Here is a 15,423-nt window from a genome sequence, read left to right on the forward strand (position 1 = left end):
TACTTTTCAATAAAATATCATACTTCTATGGGAACAGTTATAAGATTTCCATAATTAATTCCCCCCCCTTCACTTATATTTTATAAAAAATTAACTAATTAAAATGTTCCCTTCCTAATTCAATTTTCTCATTTATTTTATTTCATTTATTTTATTAACAAACATTTCACTAGATTACAGTAACTATTTTATCCCTCATTTTAATCATACGTTGTTTCCAATTTTCTAAAATTATTTCTATTACTAATATAACAATACAATCTTATGTACCTTTACAGAATCCCTTTTTCAGTTAAATTTTCACCCATTAGCTCTAAATAGGCCTTGTTTCTCTATATCTTGTTTCTGTCCTTTGTAAGTTCTTTTCCTTTCCTTCTTCCCTCTCTTCTTCTCTCTCCCCTTTTTACCCCCTTTTTACCCCCTTGTCTCTCTACCTCTATTTCTCTCTTCTGTATTCCCCTCTTCTGTTGCTTTCCAATATTATACTTATTTTTCGAACTATTTTTCTTTTCTTTGGTTGTTTTTTTAAGTCTTAAATTCTCCATTCTCTTTCCCCCCTTTCCTTTTTCTTCCTCACATAGAATTACTTGTTTATTAAAGATGGCTTCTTCTTTGTCCCAGTCTTCTTGTTTTGCAGGCGTTTCTTGTTGTTTCTCATAGTTCCAAATCTCCATTTCTAAGAATTGAAAAACGAAGCCAAAAGAACCCCTCCCTTCTTGTGCATCTTCTTTGTACTTTTTAAGTTCCATTTTCAATTCATCCAGAAGTAGTGCCATTGTATAAATTTTTAAACAACCACCCGATTAATTTTAGTCATTCAAATGCAATAACCAAGAATCCAAAGATCACCAAGTAATCCAAATACACGCAAGCTGTTTCTTTTTGCTTTTTTTTTTTTCACTTTCTCTTCCTGGGGTTCTACTACCGTATTTATCGGCGTATAACACGCACAGGCGTATAACACGCATCTTCATTTTAAGAGGGAAATTTCACCCCCACTCCCACCCCACACGCGCGCTTCAATCCACAGTGTCCCATTCTGCCTGCCTGCCTGCCTGCCTTAGTTTCTGGTTGTTTGGGAGCAGCTTCGGCTGAGAATAATAACTATTCGCCTCTTTTACTCAGCCGAAGCTGTTCCGATTCAACCATTAACGAAGGCAGGCAGGCAGGCAGGCAGAACGGAGCACTGCGGGCGGGCGGGCGGACGGGGTGGGGGAGAAACGGGCGCTTCAGGGAAGCTGCGGCGACAGGAAAAGCCCCCCCCCGCTTCTTTGAAGCAGTTTCTTCCTGTGCTGGTGGAGGAGCGAGAGAGCGACTGAGAGAGCTGACCCAGAGAGAAGGACAGGCTTCGGTTGCTTCCTCCCTCCCCTTCTTTCATTTGTGTCCTTGATCCCCGATCCCAGCAGCATTCACCGAAGGCTTCTTAACATTATATCGGCGTATAACACGCATACATCATTTGCCCCCTATTTTCAGGGGGAAAAAAGTGCATGTTATACGCCGATAAATACGGTATTTAGTTGCCAAGTTTCAGTTAAAATGTATCTTTTAGAAGTCTTGTTGAAGTTTTACTGTAGATTCCTTTTAATTCCAGGCAGTCTCCTCCCTTTTTTCCAGATCCTGCCCTTTTATACTTTTTCTTTCCTTTCCTGCTTATAAAAATTTTTTAGTGTTCAGAAATCTTTATTATCCCTTTGACATTTTGTTTTATTTTCAGCTTAATTTCCTGTTGATGTCAAAGAGGATTTTTTTTCCGATTTCTTATTTAAGTCTCTTAGTTGTCAGTATAGGGAAAGGGAGAGAAGAAAAAAAAACCAAACCTTTCCTTTTTCACTTTCCTTCGCTGCTTCAGACTCTTCTTTGGGAACGATGTTATTTTTTTTTAGTTTAAATTCCAGGGTACCTTAGTTGTTGCTTTTGCAATTTAACCCGGTCAGCCAAAACTTTCACTTCTTATCTTCCTCCTACACATTCTTTTCTGGTCGAGTTCTTCTTTGAGGTGGCCATTTCTGACCACCGCTGCAACCGCCTTCGGGAAAGGGAGTAATAGCCAGCTGAGGAGGAGAGATGCGGCTCTCCTCAACCCTGCTGGCAGTCTCCCCCCTCTTCACCACCTCTACGGGGTGGCTTAGCCCCGAAACCAGCCGGCTCGGGGCACTCCAGCAGCGAGCCCAGACCGAAACTGCGCACGATCGTGGATTTCTGTCTGTCGCCAAAGAAGCTCAAACTGGAAGGCCAAAACAAGGCATTCTTGAAATGCCTAAATATCAACTCAGCAGCCCAAAGTTGTCGCAGCATAAGAAGGTTATTGGAGAGCATGATGGATGACTCTTGGAGACTGATGTGTCCTATTGGAGAAGTCACATCCAGGGGGTGGGGGAAAGACCAGGGTCAAGGGGGAAATGTATGATGTGATTTAGTACTGGCTACACCCAATCACACACCAACATGGCAATTTCTAATAAACCAATTTACTTTTTCTGAGATGTGGCTAGAGACTTTTGCTTTGAATGAGGGGGATTTGTTGGAGCCCTGATAGTTATAATTGTTATATCAAGAAATACATAAAATTTTATCTCATCACCAAATAAATGAAAGAGGAACAAATAAAAATAAAAAATAAATAAAACTAAAAATCCAATTTGAAACACCACAAAAATGAAGATTTCACATCATCAGATAATGGTAGTCCTTGACTTACAGCCACAATTGGGACTGAAACTTTGGTCATTAAGTGATGCAATTGTTAAGCAAGTGATCACATGAATTTTATAACTATTTTTATTATGGTTCCAATTTTATGACAGTTTTTACTATAGTTTTTACTATGGTTGTTAAGTATATACAGGGGTGGGATTCTACCGCTTCAGACCAGTTCGTGCAAACCGGATGTTAAATTTATACCTGGTTCGCCGAACTGGTAGTTGAACTGACCAGCTGGCCCCACCCTGCCCACCCCTCCCCTTCCCTCCCAGGAGTCTCTATTTGGCCCATTTTGGATGCAGGTAAGTGCAGGGCCCGCACGGAGGCTTTGAAAGGGTGAAAAACAGGCTGAACCAGAAGTTCCAGAAGCCCAGAAACAGGCTTGTTTCCAGCTTCCGGTGGGCCTCTGGAGCCTGGAGGAGGCCATTTTCACACCCCCAGAGGCCCAAGAGAAGCCTCTGGACCCTGAGGAAGGTGAAAAACGGCCCTCCCGGAAGTTCCGGTAGGCCACGCTCACCATGGCCATGCCCACCCAGCAACCAGGCAGCGAACCAGTTGCTGGGATTTTTGAATCCCATCCCTGAGTATATATGGTTGTTGAGTAAATCTGGCTTTCACAATTGATTTTGATTTTGTAAGCCTGCTGAGTAGATTACAAATCATGATAACAATATGTTGCAACTGTTGTAAATACCAGCCAGATGGTGTGACAGTCTTCAAGGTTGGCTTGTAGGTCACTTTTTCTGAGGCCATTGTAATGGTTGTTAAATGAACAGTTATAAACTGAGGACTATCTGTGTAATTCTTCTTAGGTCATTTAAGGACTACTGTATACATTGGCACCTTCATTCAGAGACTACTAAAAAGGGCTTCCTTTTGGAGCATTTAATATTTCAGACTTAATATTTCATCATTTATATTCCTTCATTTTTCAGCAAATCAGTCAAATCTTTCTCCATATACTGGGCTGAGCTAGTGCACGCTATCTCCTTGACTCAGTACACAAGATGTCAGAACTTTTAAAGAACACTTGCTTTAAAAACTATTTTACAAAAAGCTTTCGTCAATATGGTAGCCAAAGAATCTTTAAAAGTTCAGGCATCTTCTGTAACTCTGTCATTGAAGTATTTTTGATATTTATTTACAAACATCCTCACATGAAGCTAAAAATCAGCTCTGACTGCTATAAAGCAGTGTGCATTTCTGCCAATAATTTGAAGCATGTCCACCCTTCCTTAATAATTAACACTGGGCTATAAAATAACAACTAAAGACAGCTCCAGGTTTTCTGAATCCTTTTGAAGACTGCAATGTTCTTGTGGATTCTTATAAACAGCTGTAACTTGCAAGTGTACATTAGTTTGTTGTGACTGAAGCTATTATGTTGCTAATTTTATCCATGTCTATATTCATCATATCAAAGGTAATGGTGTTTATGAAATTTATCAGTAGATAAAGATCATAGTCTAATCGTACTTCTATACAAAAGCACTAACATTTTCAGAAGGAATCCAATGAACTTTTGTTATTTCAGGATAACTGTTTCAGTAGTGTATATATTATTGATTTTATTACAAAGTACTTTGATTGTTGTGAGTCACCCACAGTTGAAAGTTGGATGACACACAAGTTTAATAAATAATTGACTTTCTAATCTGTTTAATGTTCTTGATCTCCATCACAACCATGCATATCACACAATCTCACTGAAATATGTTAGTCAATCTCTTTCGTATTATATATGCTAACAGCAGAGAGCTGCTTTATTCTAGTAAAGTTGATATGATGAAAATAAGGGCATAGAAAACCTTTAAAGTTGAGCAGATAGCAACACAAAGTTGCAAAATGTAACATTCAACAATGGAACTGAAAAATTGTGAGCTGAGCACTTGGCTGTTTCACTGTATAACAGATTACTTACAATTTCAGGCAGCCCTTAGCTTTATGAGATGATGTTATAGTAATTGTTCAGAATATTCTATCATCTGCTAGGGTAAAAATAAGCTGGTATCACCCTGATCCACACGCAAAGAATGATCTAATTTATGATGTCAAGGTAAATGAAAGCTGCAGAATCACTGCAAGTCTTCTTCAAACTGAGCTTGATTCATAGTGACTTTGTGGAGATAGTCATATATTTTCCCTTAATAACAATATAGAAGGATTTGTCACTACCTTGTGGGATTCTTTTTCAGCTTCCCATCTAGCCTACAAATGTTGATATTCCCAAGAGATCTCTCTTCCAAATACTAATTTGGATCCAATCCTGCTTAGTTCCAAGCCTAAGTCAGTCAGGAACTGCTGCTTGGCTGAGAAGCCAAAGCACAATATTTTTTTTTCAATTGCCAATGAACTGAATAAATTGAACCATCTGTGCCAGAAATAAATTTTAAAGAATCATTTCAAAAGAAGGCTCCTCATTCAGTTTGCTGGTTGTTACTTTCACATGGATCTAAGCCAGGACTATCTCTTAAGTTGCATTAGTTGCTCTGTAGGAAAAATTAGGCACATTTTGGAAGGTTGAGTTGTATCATTGCCAATTTTTGTATTTATGTATTAAGAGCTAAACTAATACTGATCATCCAATAAGACTCAGATATATGCATGATATAATCTATCCAAAAATATTAACATCCTTAACTTGATGAGTCTGAACTGGTATCTTATACATATAGCTGTGAAAGGCACAATAATACAATACAAAATTTTCTCCTCTAATGTCTTACCTACTGGGGACAGGTCCATCACAAGATGTTCTCCAGAATAAAAAAAAAATTGATGCAAAATGTGAAAGCTACTGTTGAGTGTGGAAGATTGATAAGAATTTATCACAACACTATTTTGCATTTTAACATAACAATAAACAGGAATGGTTTATCAAAAAAACCTTTTGGAGAAAATGGTACTGTATCAAGATTTGAAACAGCAGTTTTAGTTCTACCTGATTTTGTTCCCATGTTTGTCAAAGAAGCATTTTGTTTCTGGACCACAGCCTGCTGTTGGGTTATACTCCTGTCACTCTGGTAGATCTATTGGTTGGAGCAACTGCAAGCTATCTGTGTCACAATTATCCATAATAACCATGGTGAAATTCCAGGGCAATGTCAAACAGTATGAAACTGTAACTTCTGAGCGCAGATTGTAAGGGAGTCAGTATCAAACTGGAGATGCTGAAATCCTAAAAACACCTGTGTCAAATGCCAAACACCTGTGCCAAACTACTCCTACATCAGACCATATAAACAATAGTTAAGAATAAGGAAAGAGGAAAGACTTAGGAACTTGTTCTTTACCCATCCCCTGAGGGATACTTATGTTAGGTGACTTTATTAAGATAGGCAATTGCAACTATGATCACTTTTCCAAAAAAAGAGAGAGAGGAAAACATTTTGCCCTAACTCAGAATATGCAAATTCTGATGTATTTCCAATCAGCTTTTAATAAACAAAAGTTGGGATAGTATGTACATATTAGTATTCCTTTGTACTAACACTTTTAATAATGATATTGCAGGAAAAAAATGAAAGGACATTCTCAAAAATACACGTTATTGCATTGTGCTAGGATTTTAAAGGAAAAAAATGGAAAAGCTAAGCATGTTTTAAACGATTATTTTCCAACATGGTCAAAAATAAAAAGCTAGAATATGTATAAAAAGAAAAGATATGACCACCATCTTTGGCATATACAGGTATTCCTCAACTTATGGCCCAGAATTGAGTCCAAAATTTTTGTTGCTAAGTGAGTCAGTTAAGTGAATTTTGCCCCATTTTGTGACTTTTGTTCCCAAAGTTGTTAAGTGAATCACTGCAACCATTAAGTTAGTAACATAGCTGTTGAATCTGGCTTCCCCATTGACTTTGCTGGTCAGATGGTCACAAAAGGTGTTCATATGACCCCAGAGTCACTGCAACCATCATAAATAAGAATCACTTGCCAGGCATCTGAATTTTGGTCACGTAACCATGGGGATGCTACAATGATCATGTGAAAAACAGTCATAAGTCACTTTTTTCAGTACCATTGTAACTCTGAATGGTCATTAAATGGACTGTTGTAAGTTGAGGACTACCTGTAACACATTTTTCTATAGAATAAGTTGTAGAAAATTGATTAATGTTAATTATTTTACCTTGTGGCCCATACTGGCTCATCTGAGTTCCATAAGCACCACTTGAATTACTTTGTGGAAAGCTCCCAATTCCAGAATGCATTTGACCTCCAGGTGAAGGATGGGGTGACATAGAAGGTCCAGTCTGCTGAGATGCATATTGTGACAATTGAGGGTTTCTTTGAATGCTTGTCATAAAACCTAAAGTTAAGCAGACATGATAGAGAGAAAAATTAGGGACCTCCATATTCGTTAACTTAAATTAAGGTAAACATTGAATGTTGTTAATACTTTGTTTTGTATCTCATGACATTTGAGTTACAGCATGAGTTATAGAAGCATTTAAATCTTGGCGTCCCAAGTAGCTAAACATGGCATTATAACTACAGTAGTAATGCTACTTTGGACTTTATCACATCTGCACAAATAAGACAATACAAAGGTGATTAATAAATATTAAAATAAAATTAGATGAGAAGACAGGAAATTCTAATTATACTTAATGGCAATTTCTCAAACGTATTTTTTGCAAATCCCTTTTAACCTGCATGAGAAATATGACAATCTTTCAGAATATGACACAACAGACATTTCTAAAATTCTTCTGGAATCCTTTGTTCATTTTCTGCCTCTGTAACTAAGAAAGTGCCATTTTTGCCCTATTCACTATTTTGGGAGTTGGGTCTGCTGTTATTACCAAAAAACAAAAAACAAAAACCACATTCATCTGTTTCATTCATTTATTTTTTGTTTTTTGGGGCATGATTAAAGGGAGAATCTCAACCATATATTAACAATTCATATGGAGAAGATCATGGTTTTGCTACCTCCATATGAATTTGGATAGACCTTTGCATCATGTCACAACTACTGCTAGTTTTGCCTGTTTTTGTCCTCCTACCAGAATACAAGACCAGTGAATACCCCCAGCTCAAAAAATGATGCTCATTCCTGCTTTAAATATAGTGCTAGAAACAAAAAAAATCCAAAGTTCTTTGATTAATGTTAAGAAATATGAATATTAATTTTACATTTTAGTCAAATATTGTAATTTACCACAGAAAAATTATACAGAGAGTTCTCCTCAACTCTGAAAATACTTTTGGCCATTTGAATTCATTCAATCTATCACCGATCAAATGCAATGCACACAAGCACTCTGGTCTGACCGATTAAATATATTCTGGAGATATTTTTATATCACTTATGACTGAGTTGATGCATTGTCAGTAGGAAAAAAATTACATTTGATCTGCTGTCTTCATCTCACTACTGGTTTTATTACTGAATTTATACTTCTCTTTTCAATTTATCTGTATCCTCAATGTGATTTACACACATTTTAAAAAGCACCACATATAAAACATAACTGTAAAGGCAATATAATGGAAATCAAAATTTAAAACCAACATCAGTACAATAGCATTGAAATAAAGGAAAAGGTCATCCTGTTGTGACTTTCCCAAATACAGGGAAAGAAGGAATCAAACACACTTTCTTGGGGAGTGTACAGCCTGGAAGCCTTATAGGTGAATCCAATGTTCCATGTACATGACAGATGAAACAATGGCCATGAAGCGTTCTAGAGCAGCGGTCGCCAACCGATCGGCCACGGCCCACTAGTGGGCCATGAGAAAATTTTGGTGGGCCGCAGAGAAATCTCACTCCCAGAGCATCCCCCTCAAGCAATTAATCCAGCTGCACAGAAACACAAGGCTGCGCCGCCCACATGGCCCACGGGAACCCTCCACACCCACTCACTCCTTACCCAGCAAACTTGCGTGCTGAATTTCTATTTTTCCTTTTTCCGGCCATCATCTGTTCTGCTGTGCCGGGAGATTTAGATTCGCTAGGAAGCAGAAAATGGTTGGATTTCTTGCTTTATAGTTGGTCTTTAGATCTTCGGCTCTGCTTTTAAATACAGCCGAACCTCCCTTCGGACTGAAGGTTTGCTTGCAAGCAAATTCAGTGCAGACTCACGGCAAGCAAATTTGAGAGACTGAGCTAGCCGATGGCAGATAGATAGATCATTGAATGATTCTGTGAGCAACTTAGTCTGCCTACTTTGCCTGATTTTGGGTAAAAGTTGCTCTTTTTTTATAAAAAAAATCAATATTTACATGCATGGTGTGTTGTGAGTTAATTTTGTGAGTTTGCTTGCAAGCAAATTTTATGTGACAGACTGAGCTAGCCAATGGCCGATAGAGATTTCTGAATGAATCTGTGATTCTGTGAATAACTCAATCTGCCTGCCTGCTGTGCCTGATTTTAGGTAAAAGTTGCTCTTTTTTATAAAAAATTCAATATTTATATAAATATTTATAGTATTTACATACAAGGCATGCCCAGCCAGTCACATGACCACCAAGCCCATAAATTAGGCCACACCCACAGAACCAGTTAGTGGTTCCTGGGATCTAAAATTATGAGTTTGGTGGTCCCTGAAGTCCAAAAGGTTGGCGACCCCCTGTTCTAGAGGACAGGCACTATTCCAGTAATTTAGATGTTAAGCATCAGTGTCCCAGCTAACAGGGTCCTACTAACAAAATCTACATCAGGGTGACCAAAACTATCTCAGTAATGGCCACCACTTTCTCAATCACCACATCTAAGAAAATAATTATTTAAGAGTAGTCAGCCAGGACCTTTTTAAAAATTAAGGAGACACTGAACAATTCCTTCAATGGCCACAGGGACAACTTAAAACCTGGCCAATTTAATGGCAAAGTCTGAGCAACTGGAAGGTGGTCTTTAGCTCTCCATGTATTCTGACAAATTCCTCAAGAAATAAAAGCTGAAAACCTTTCCATATGAACAGGATAAACAGTTATCAAGGTTATCTTGTCAAGGTATCCTATGACCTATCTCAACACTGGAAATGAAATAGCTGCAAATCTGATCAATTTCATTTGAAAAACATGTTGAAAATTGTTCCAACATTTCTTGATTCTATCCTGGAGACGCCATACAAAGTGAAAAAGCATCACTACCTTGTTCACTGCAGACTCAATTGAAGTAAAGAAATTTGCCCGGTTTAATTGCTGTCACCAGTACTAAGCCACTTAAAGTAAATCAAACTCCATGTTTGATTTAATCCTTCCTGAAAATTCCTTCTTCTGAATTTCCCTCTACATTATGGATTATGTTACATTCCTCCACTACAGCCCTTTCCTTACTAATTTCATTACATTCATCTTGCTAGTACATCAAGATGTCTCTTGAGTTCTGTTATAACTAGTTGTATTTAGGAGCATTAGTTAGGGCCATCTCTGTGTTCCATAAATTGGCCTGGTCTTCAGCAGAACTCCTAACACCTATACAACGGTGGATGCTAATTTAAACAGCATAGACAGAACATGATCTGTCTTTGACAAAGCTCCTCCACTATCAGAGCATTAGTATAGAAGTTTTAATCCTAATCCATTTTTGAGAAAGCTATTTTTCACACATGCCTTAAACAAAACATGAGCACTTGGAGAATTAAGCTACGAAAGGAAAGTCATAGAAGTCACTAGAACTATTGTGGCCAAAAGCAGGATTATCTTAATTAATGTTTCAGTAATATTGTGTTTTAATCCTAATAAAAAGTTATATTTCACAGATTTATCACTCTCTCTGCATAAATCAGTTGTTCATATATAACTTCTCTCAGAGCTCTGCTAATAAAGCAGAGTTCCCTGAGGTCTGAATTTATAAAGTTATAAAACAACAGGGAAAAAACTATGGAAAATGGAAGTGAAAACATTCTGAATAATTAAGAGTCCTAATATTTCACATAAATATTTTTGCTAAGCAACACTATTTGCAAGAAAGCACTTCAATATAAAAAGCTATTTTGATCTGCCAACTACAGTCACAGCCTCTTACAAATATAATATCTTACATGTTTCAGTGACAATTTTTGATTTGCTACTGAATCTGTTGGCACATAATGACAGTCCTTTTTGGACTAACAAAAACATGAGGCTAATAAATATATTCTAACATTTACACTATTATTAAGTGTACATTATCAGTAATCAAATCTGAACAATCTGGTGAATGAGAAGATACTGATAACAAACACAGGGTGCTTCTACAATAATGAATTTTGATGCAAAAAGACTGTTAAATGTTGAAAGCTTAAATATCACAGGAAAAAAAAGCAATTCTAACAGCAAGTTCAGAGGGATTGGCCAGTTGTGAAATACTGTAGCTACAAACTTTCAAAAGAGTTTATCTCCTCAGAATATAAGTTACCTTAAATGATATTTATGGAAGACAGATTAGATCATTAGCAAAACATTATCTTTTAAACATTTGCATTAATAGAGCATTTGTCTCATCGGATAGATAAGGTATATTATAAAATCAATTGCAAAAGAATCCAAGAAACAGTGGGAAACGAAGGCAGGTGCTCTCTTAATTAAGTCCCTAATAGTACACCATCAACCATTTCACAAAATGTCAATTTCTGAATTTTAAAATCAGGGAAGATGAGGCTATAAATGTCTATGGGAAGAAAAACCAGGTCAATGCAAACCCTGACTCATCACTTTCAACCTTACTGACACCTCCCCCTGCTCTCCTCCACCTTTGCTTTCCAGTTATTTTATTTTTGCTGGTACAGCAGCCACAGAAATTAAGGATTTTTGGCAAGCAATTTTATTAGCTAACATAAACTTCAAGCTGTTCTAGTGGGCATTTTTGGGTAGTAGTAAACCAATAAAAATTCACTGGGCTACAATAACAAACTTTTTGTTCGGCACCCTGAACATTTAAATAATGATTGCTAAGATTTGCATCTTGCTGACACAGCTTTTTGCATAAATTCAACTAAAGATGCTTTAAAAACGCTTCTTTGGTGAAATAACTCTCACACAGCTTGTCATCTTTGCACATTTGTCTTCTACTGAAAAGGCTGCTAAGGATGCCGAATTTGTTGAGACTAGAGATGTTTGTTCTACTGCTTATATATTTTAAAATCCTCTATTTTAATTCTGTATTCGGGCTTTGGTCTTTATTTGTTTATTCATTCCTCTTCACAAACTGAATTGCTTTGGTGAAGGCAGAAAATAATGACCCAACTAAAGCTTTAACCAAGACCCCCTGGAGTTCCACCAGCTGTGCTATTAAGTTAAGTGGCTAAATCTCTCAACCAATTCTCTTTCGGATAGGACAAAAACCTCATCTATATACAGCAGCAATGATATTTAAGTATATCCCCTCCTTTTTTATTTTCTTCCTGTCTAAGGCTTAAAATTAATATCATCTATCATTGATAAATTGGAATTGTGGGAAGGATTAGACAAATTCCCCCAGATGGTAGTTTGGGAAGAAAATCCAAATTTTCCTCATACAAATCCTGCTTAATGATGTCAAGTAAACTGTAGATCAATGCACAAAGGAGTTTTTTTATATATATATATATATTTGCAGTAAATAGGTTAAGGGTCTGCGGTTTAACTATATACTACTCGTGTTTTTATATATATATATATATATATATATATATATATATATATATATATATATATATATATATATATATATATATATAAAACACAGTAGTATATAGTTAAACCGCAGACCCTTAACCTATTTATTGATTGCCAAACTGATCCAAAAGTTAACTGTCTTTGTTAACAAAAATGTCAGCTTCCTTTTTCCCAACAATTTACTGCATAGTGATACTTTAGAGTTTTAGTTAGAAATCATTTTTTCAGCTTATTCTGATCTCTACCAAAGTGTTAGCAAATGTTCAGGAAAACTGTAACTGCTCCTGACTAAGGCGTGATTATAGAAAACCATAAAAATCAGCAATACCATTGTATTGCTGAAGAGTTTCTAATCTAAATCAAACCTAAAATGACTATACTTTATTAATTCCAAAGGCCACTGGTTTTATAGGACGTCTACTTGCTATTTTTCTAAGATTTTTAGAACATAAAATACAGCATAATGCATTTGGGAGGTCTTCTAGTTCAACTCCCTACTGAAGCAAATGGTTGTCCAATCTTTGTGAAAACCTCCAGTGATGGAACACCCGCAACTTTTGGAGATGAGCGATTTCATTGATTGACGTTCTCACTGTCAGGAAATATCTCTTTAGTTCTAGGTTGGATCTCTCTTTAAGGATCCTCCATTAGTTACTTCTTATCCTTCCCTCAGGTGTTTTGGAGAATGGTTGACCCCCACTTCTCTATGACACTCCCTCAAGTACTGGAAGACAGCTATCATGTCACCCCAATCCTTCTCTTCAACAGGCTAGACATACCTATTCCCTTAATTTAGCCTTGAGATCCCTTATTATCTCTATTGCTTTTCTTTGTATTCTTTGTAAGACCTCATCATCTTTTTTGTATCATGGTGACCAGAGCTGCATGCAGTATTCCAAGTGTGGACTCACTAGTGCAATATATTATCACTTCTTGTGATCTTGATACTATCCCTCAGTTGATGCATCCTAGGACTATTGGCAGTCCTAGATCCCTTTCCAAATTTCTACTGTGGAGCCAGGCATCACCTATACCTGTGCATTTGATTTCTCTTGCCTCGGTGCAGGACTTTATTTTTCTCACCACTGAACTGCATTTTGTTGGATGGGGTCTAAGGCTCAAATCTGTCAAGGTCCTTCTGAATCCTGAGTCTGTCTTCTAAGATGTTGGCAATTCTGCCCAGCTTGATGTTGTCTGCAAATTTGATGAGCTCTCCTTCTAGCCCCACGCCTAAATCATTTATGAAAATTTTGAAGCATCCTGTACCTAAGACAGAGCCTTGGGGTACCCCACTGCATGCTTCCCTTCATGAAATTCAAGAAATAACATATTCTTTCTGTTTCCAATTATGATTGCTTCTCTAATTATTTATAATTAGAAACAAGATAATATATCTTTCCAAATTGGCAACTTTCTCCATTCTGAGCCTACTCCAAAAAAATATGGCATTTCATTGTACACATGATAATACCTACAGTAGCTGAACTATGTGCTGACTGTTGTGATATCAATGCCCATGTTTCAGAGTTTTAGGTTGTATCAGCTTTAGTACAGTGCTGTCTACCTGGTCTAGGTACATTGTCATGATCAACAAAACAAACTGAAATATTATTTCTAGAAAACCAAAGGGGCAAGGAGTCAGTTTGAATATCTTCCAACTTCCTAGCAACCATGCTAGAGAAGGATGAGTGGATGCTTCCTTGCTAGGATCTCCCTAACCTACAAAGCAGGGCCCGTGGGCCAGATGAGTCATGCGCTGACCATGCTCACACCTGGTATAGCGAAGGGGGAAAAAAGTCCTGCTATGTGACGTGATGCTGCCATGATGACATGAGTTTGACACCCCTGCTACAAAGAATAGTGAATCTACAGATAAAGGTAACTGAAAACAGTCAATCAAAACTAAAATGCACGGTAAACTGCTTAATAATTTGCCAAAGAATCGTGCAGAATTGTTTGGGAAATTGAAGTAACTTATAAATGGAACAAACAAGCAAACAAATAAACAATATCTATGAAATGGAAAGAATGGTCTCTGGTTCCCTCTTGAACCAAAACTCATTCAGAGTAAAGAAATTTTTGCTGACTTTGGGTAGTCAAGACTTTGTTTGTATTTCTTGGCTTCCTCAGTGCCTGCTAGCTAAGATGGCAGAGAGATTCTTGGCTCCTCTAAATAATAATTAATTGTGCCACATTTGTTTCTGCCTATCCAGAAAGACAGTAAGTTGAGTAAGAGAGATATTTATTCTGAATTCAAAATGAAGATGGATTAATGGACAAGACAGGTTCAAAGCAATTGAATTAGCAGGCTGCTGGCAGTAATTTGAATGCACCACTAATCTTGGGAACCAAAGAGTAAGAGTGGAATGCAAGGATTCATCATAAAGACAGAAAAGGGTAAGAATGCAAGGAAGGAAGAAGAAAGGAAAGAATACAAAAGTTTCTGGAAGAGAGGAAGGATAAGTTAAAAGATAAAATCTAGCTATGTCACAAACAGATTTAAATAAAGATCAGTTCTGAGTATGCTTTGAACATACTGAGAAACCCAGGGGGGAAAAAATCATGTGAAAAATGAGGGCTTCCACTTGCATTGCCAATGAACTCAGTTGGGAGTATGTGATAAGAATTCTGAATAGTAATTTTGAAAGTGGCTGTCAAGGAAAAGGAAAAATAACATTTTGTGTTCGTGAATAATTATTAAATCTACCTAGACAGCACTGAAATGTATACAAGATGAGCTCATTTCCTAGAGTAACAGCTTGGAACTCCTACCCTCCACCCAAAAGAGCTAATCTTGCACTGAGAAAATCATAGGCTCTACTAGGCTCTGGAATGTAGTTGTTGTCCTTAGAATGCAAAAAAAAAAAAAAAAAAATCTAAGACTTTTCAGTGTGAGGGACATCACCTGAGAATCTTCAGATATGTCCAGTGTTAGTAGGAACTATGAAGATGAAATCATCAAATTTAAGGAAATGAGCAAAGCATCAAAGGAAGCCATGTTTTCTGGAACACATAAGCCAATTATTTGTCTTATGTCAACTCAGATCACCTTAGAATTATTTACATTAACTAATAGCAGCTCTTCAGAATTTTTGAGAGGTTTTCCCCAAACTCTACGTCAGAAAAGATCAG

At 37.0% G+C, this 15,423-nt stretch overlaps 1 protein-coding gene across 18 annotated transcripts in view; it reads right to left on the reverse strand.

Moving 5' to 3' along the window:
* The window catches only part of ARID1B (AT-rich interaction domain 1B), a 426,965-nt gene that overhangs the window by 72,742 nt on the left and 338,800 nt on the right, over positions 1–15,423 (reverse strand). For all 18 annotated transcript variants that reach the window (XM_087969691.1, XM_087969777.1, XM_087969760.1 and 15 more), the window contains one exon: positions 6,836–7,015. In XM_087969691.1, coding sequence (XP_087825817.1) covers positions 6,836–7,015 — 180 coding nt within the window. The remainder of the gene's footprint in view (positions 1–6,835; positions 7,016–15,423) is intronic.

Source organism: Notechis scutatus, chromosome 1 (genome assembly GCF_049901735.1).
Source record: "Notechis scutatus isolate UNSWTSFEM ecotype Mainland chromosome 1, rNotScu1.2, whole genome shotgun sequence".
Classification (NCBI taxonomy): domain Eukaryota; kingdom Metazoa; phylum Chordata; class Lepidosauria; order Squamata; family Elapidae; genus Notechis; species Notechis scutatus.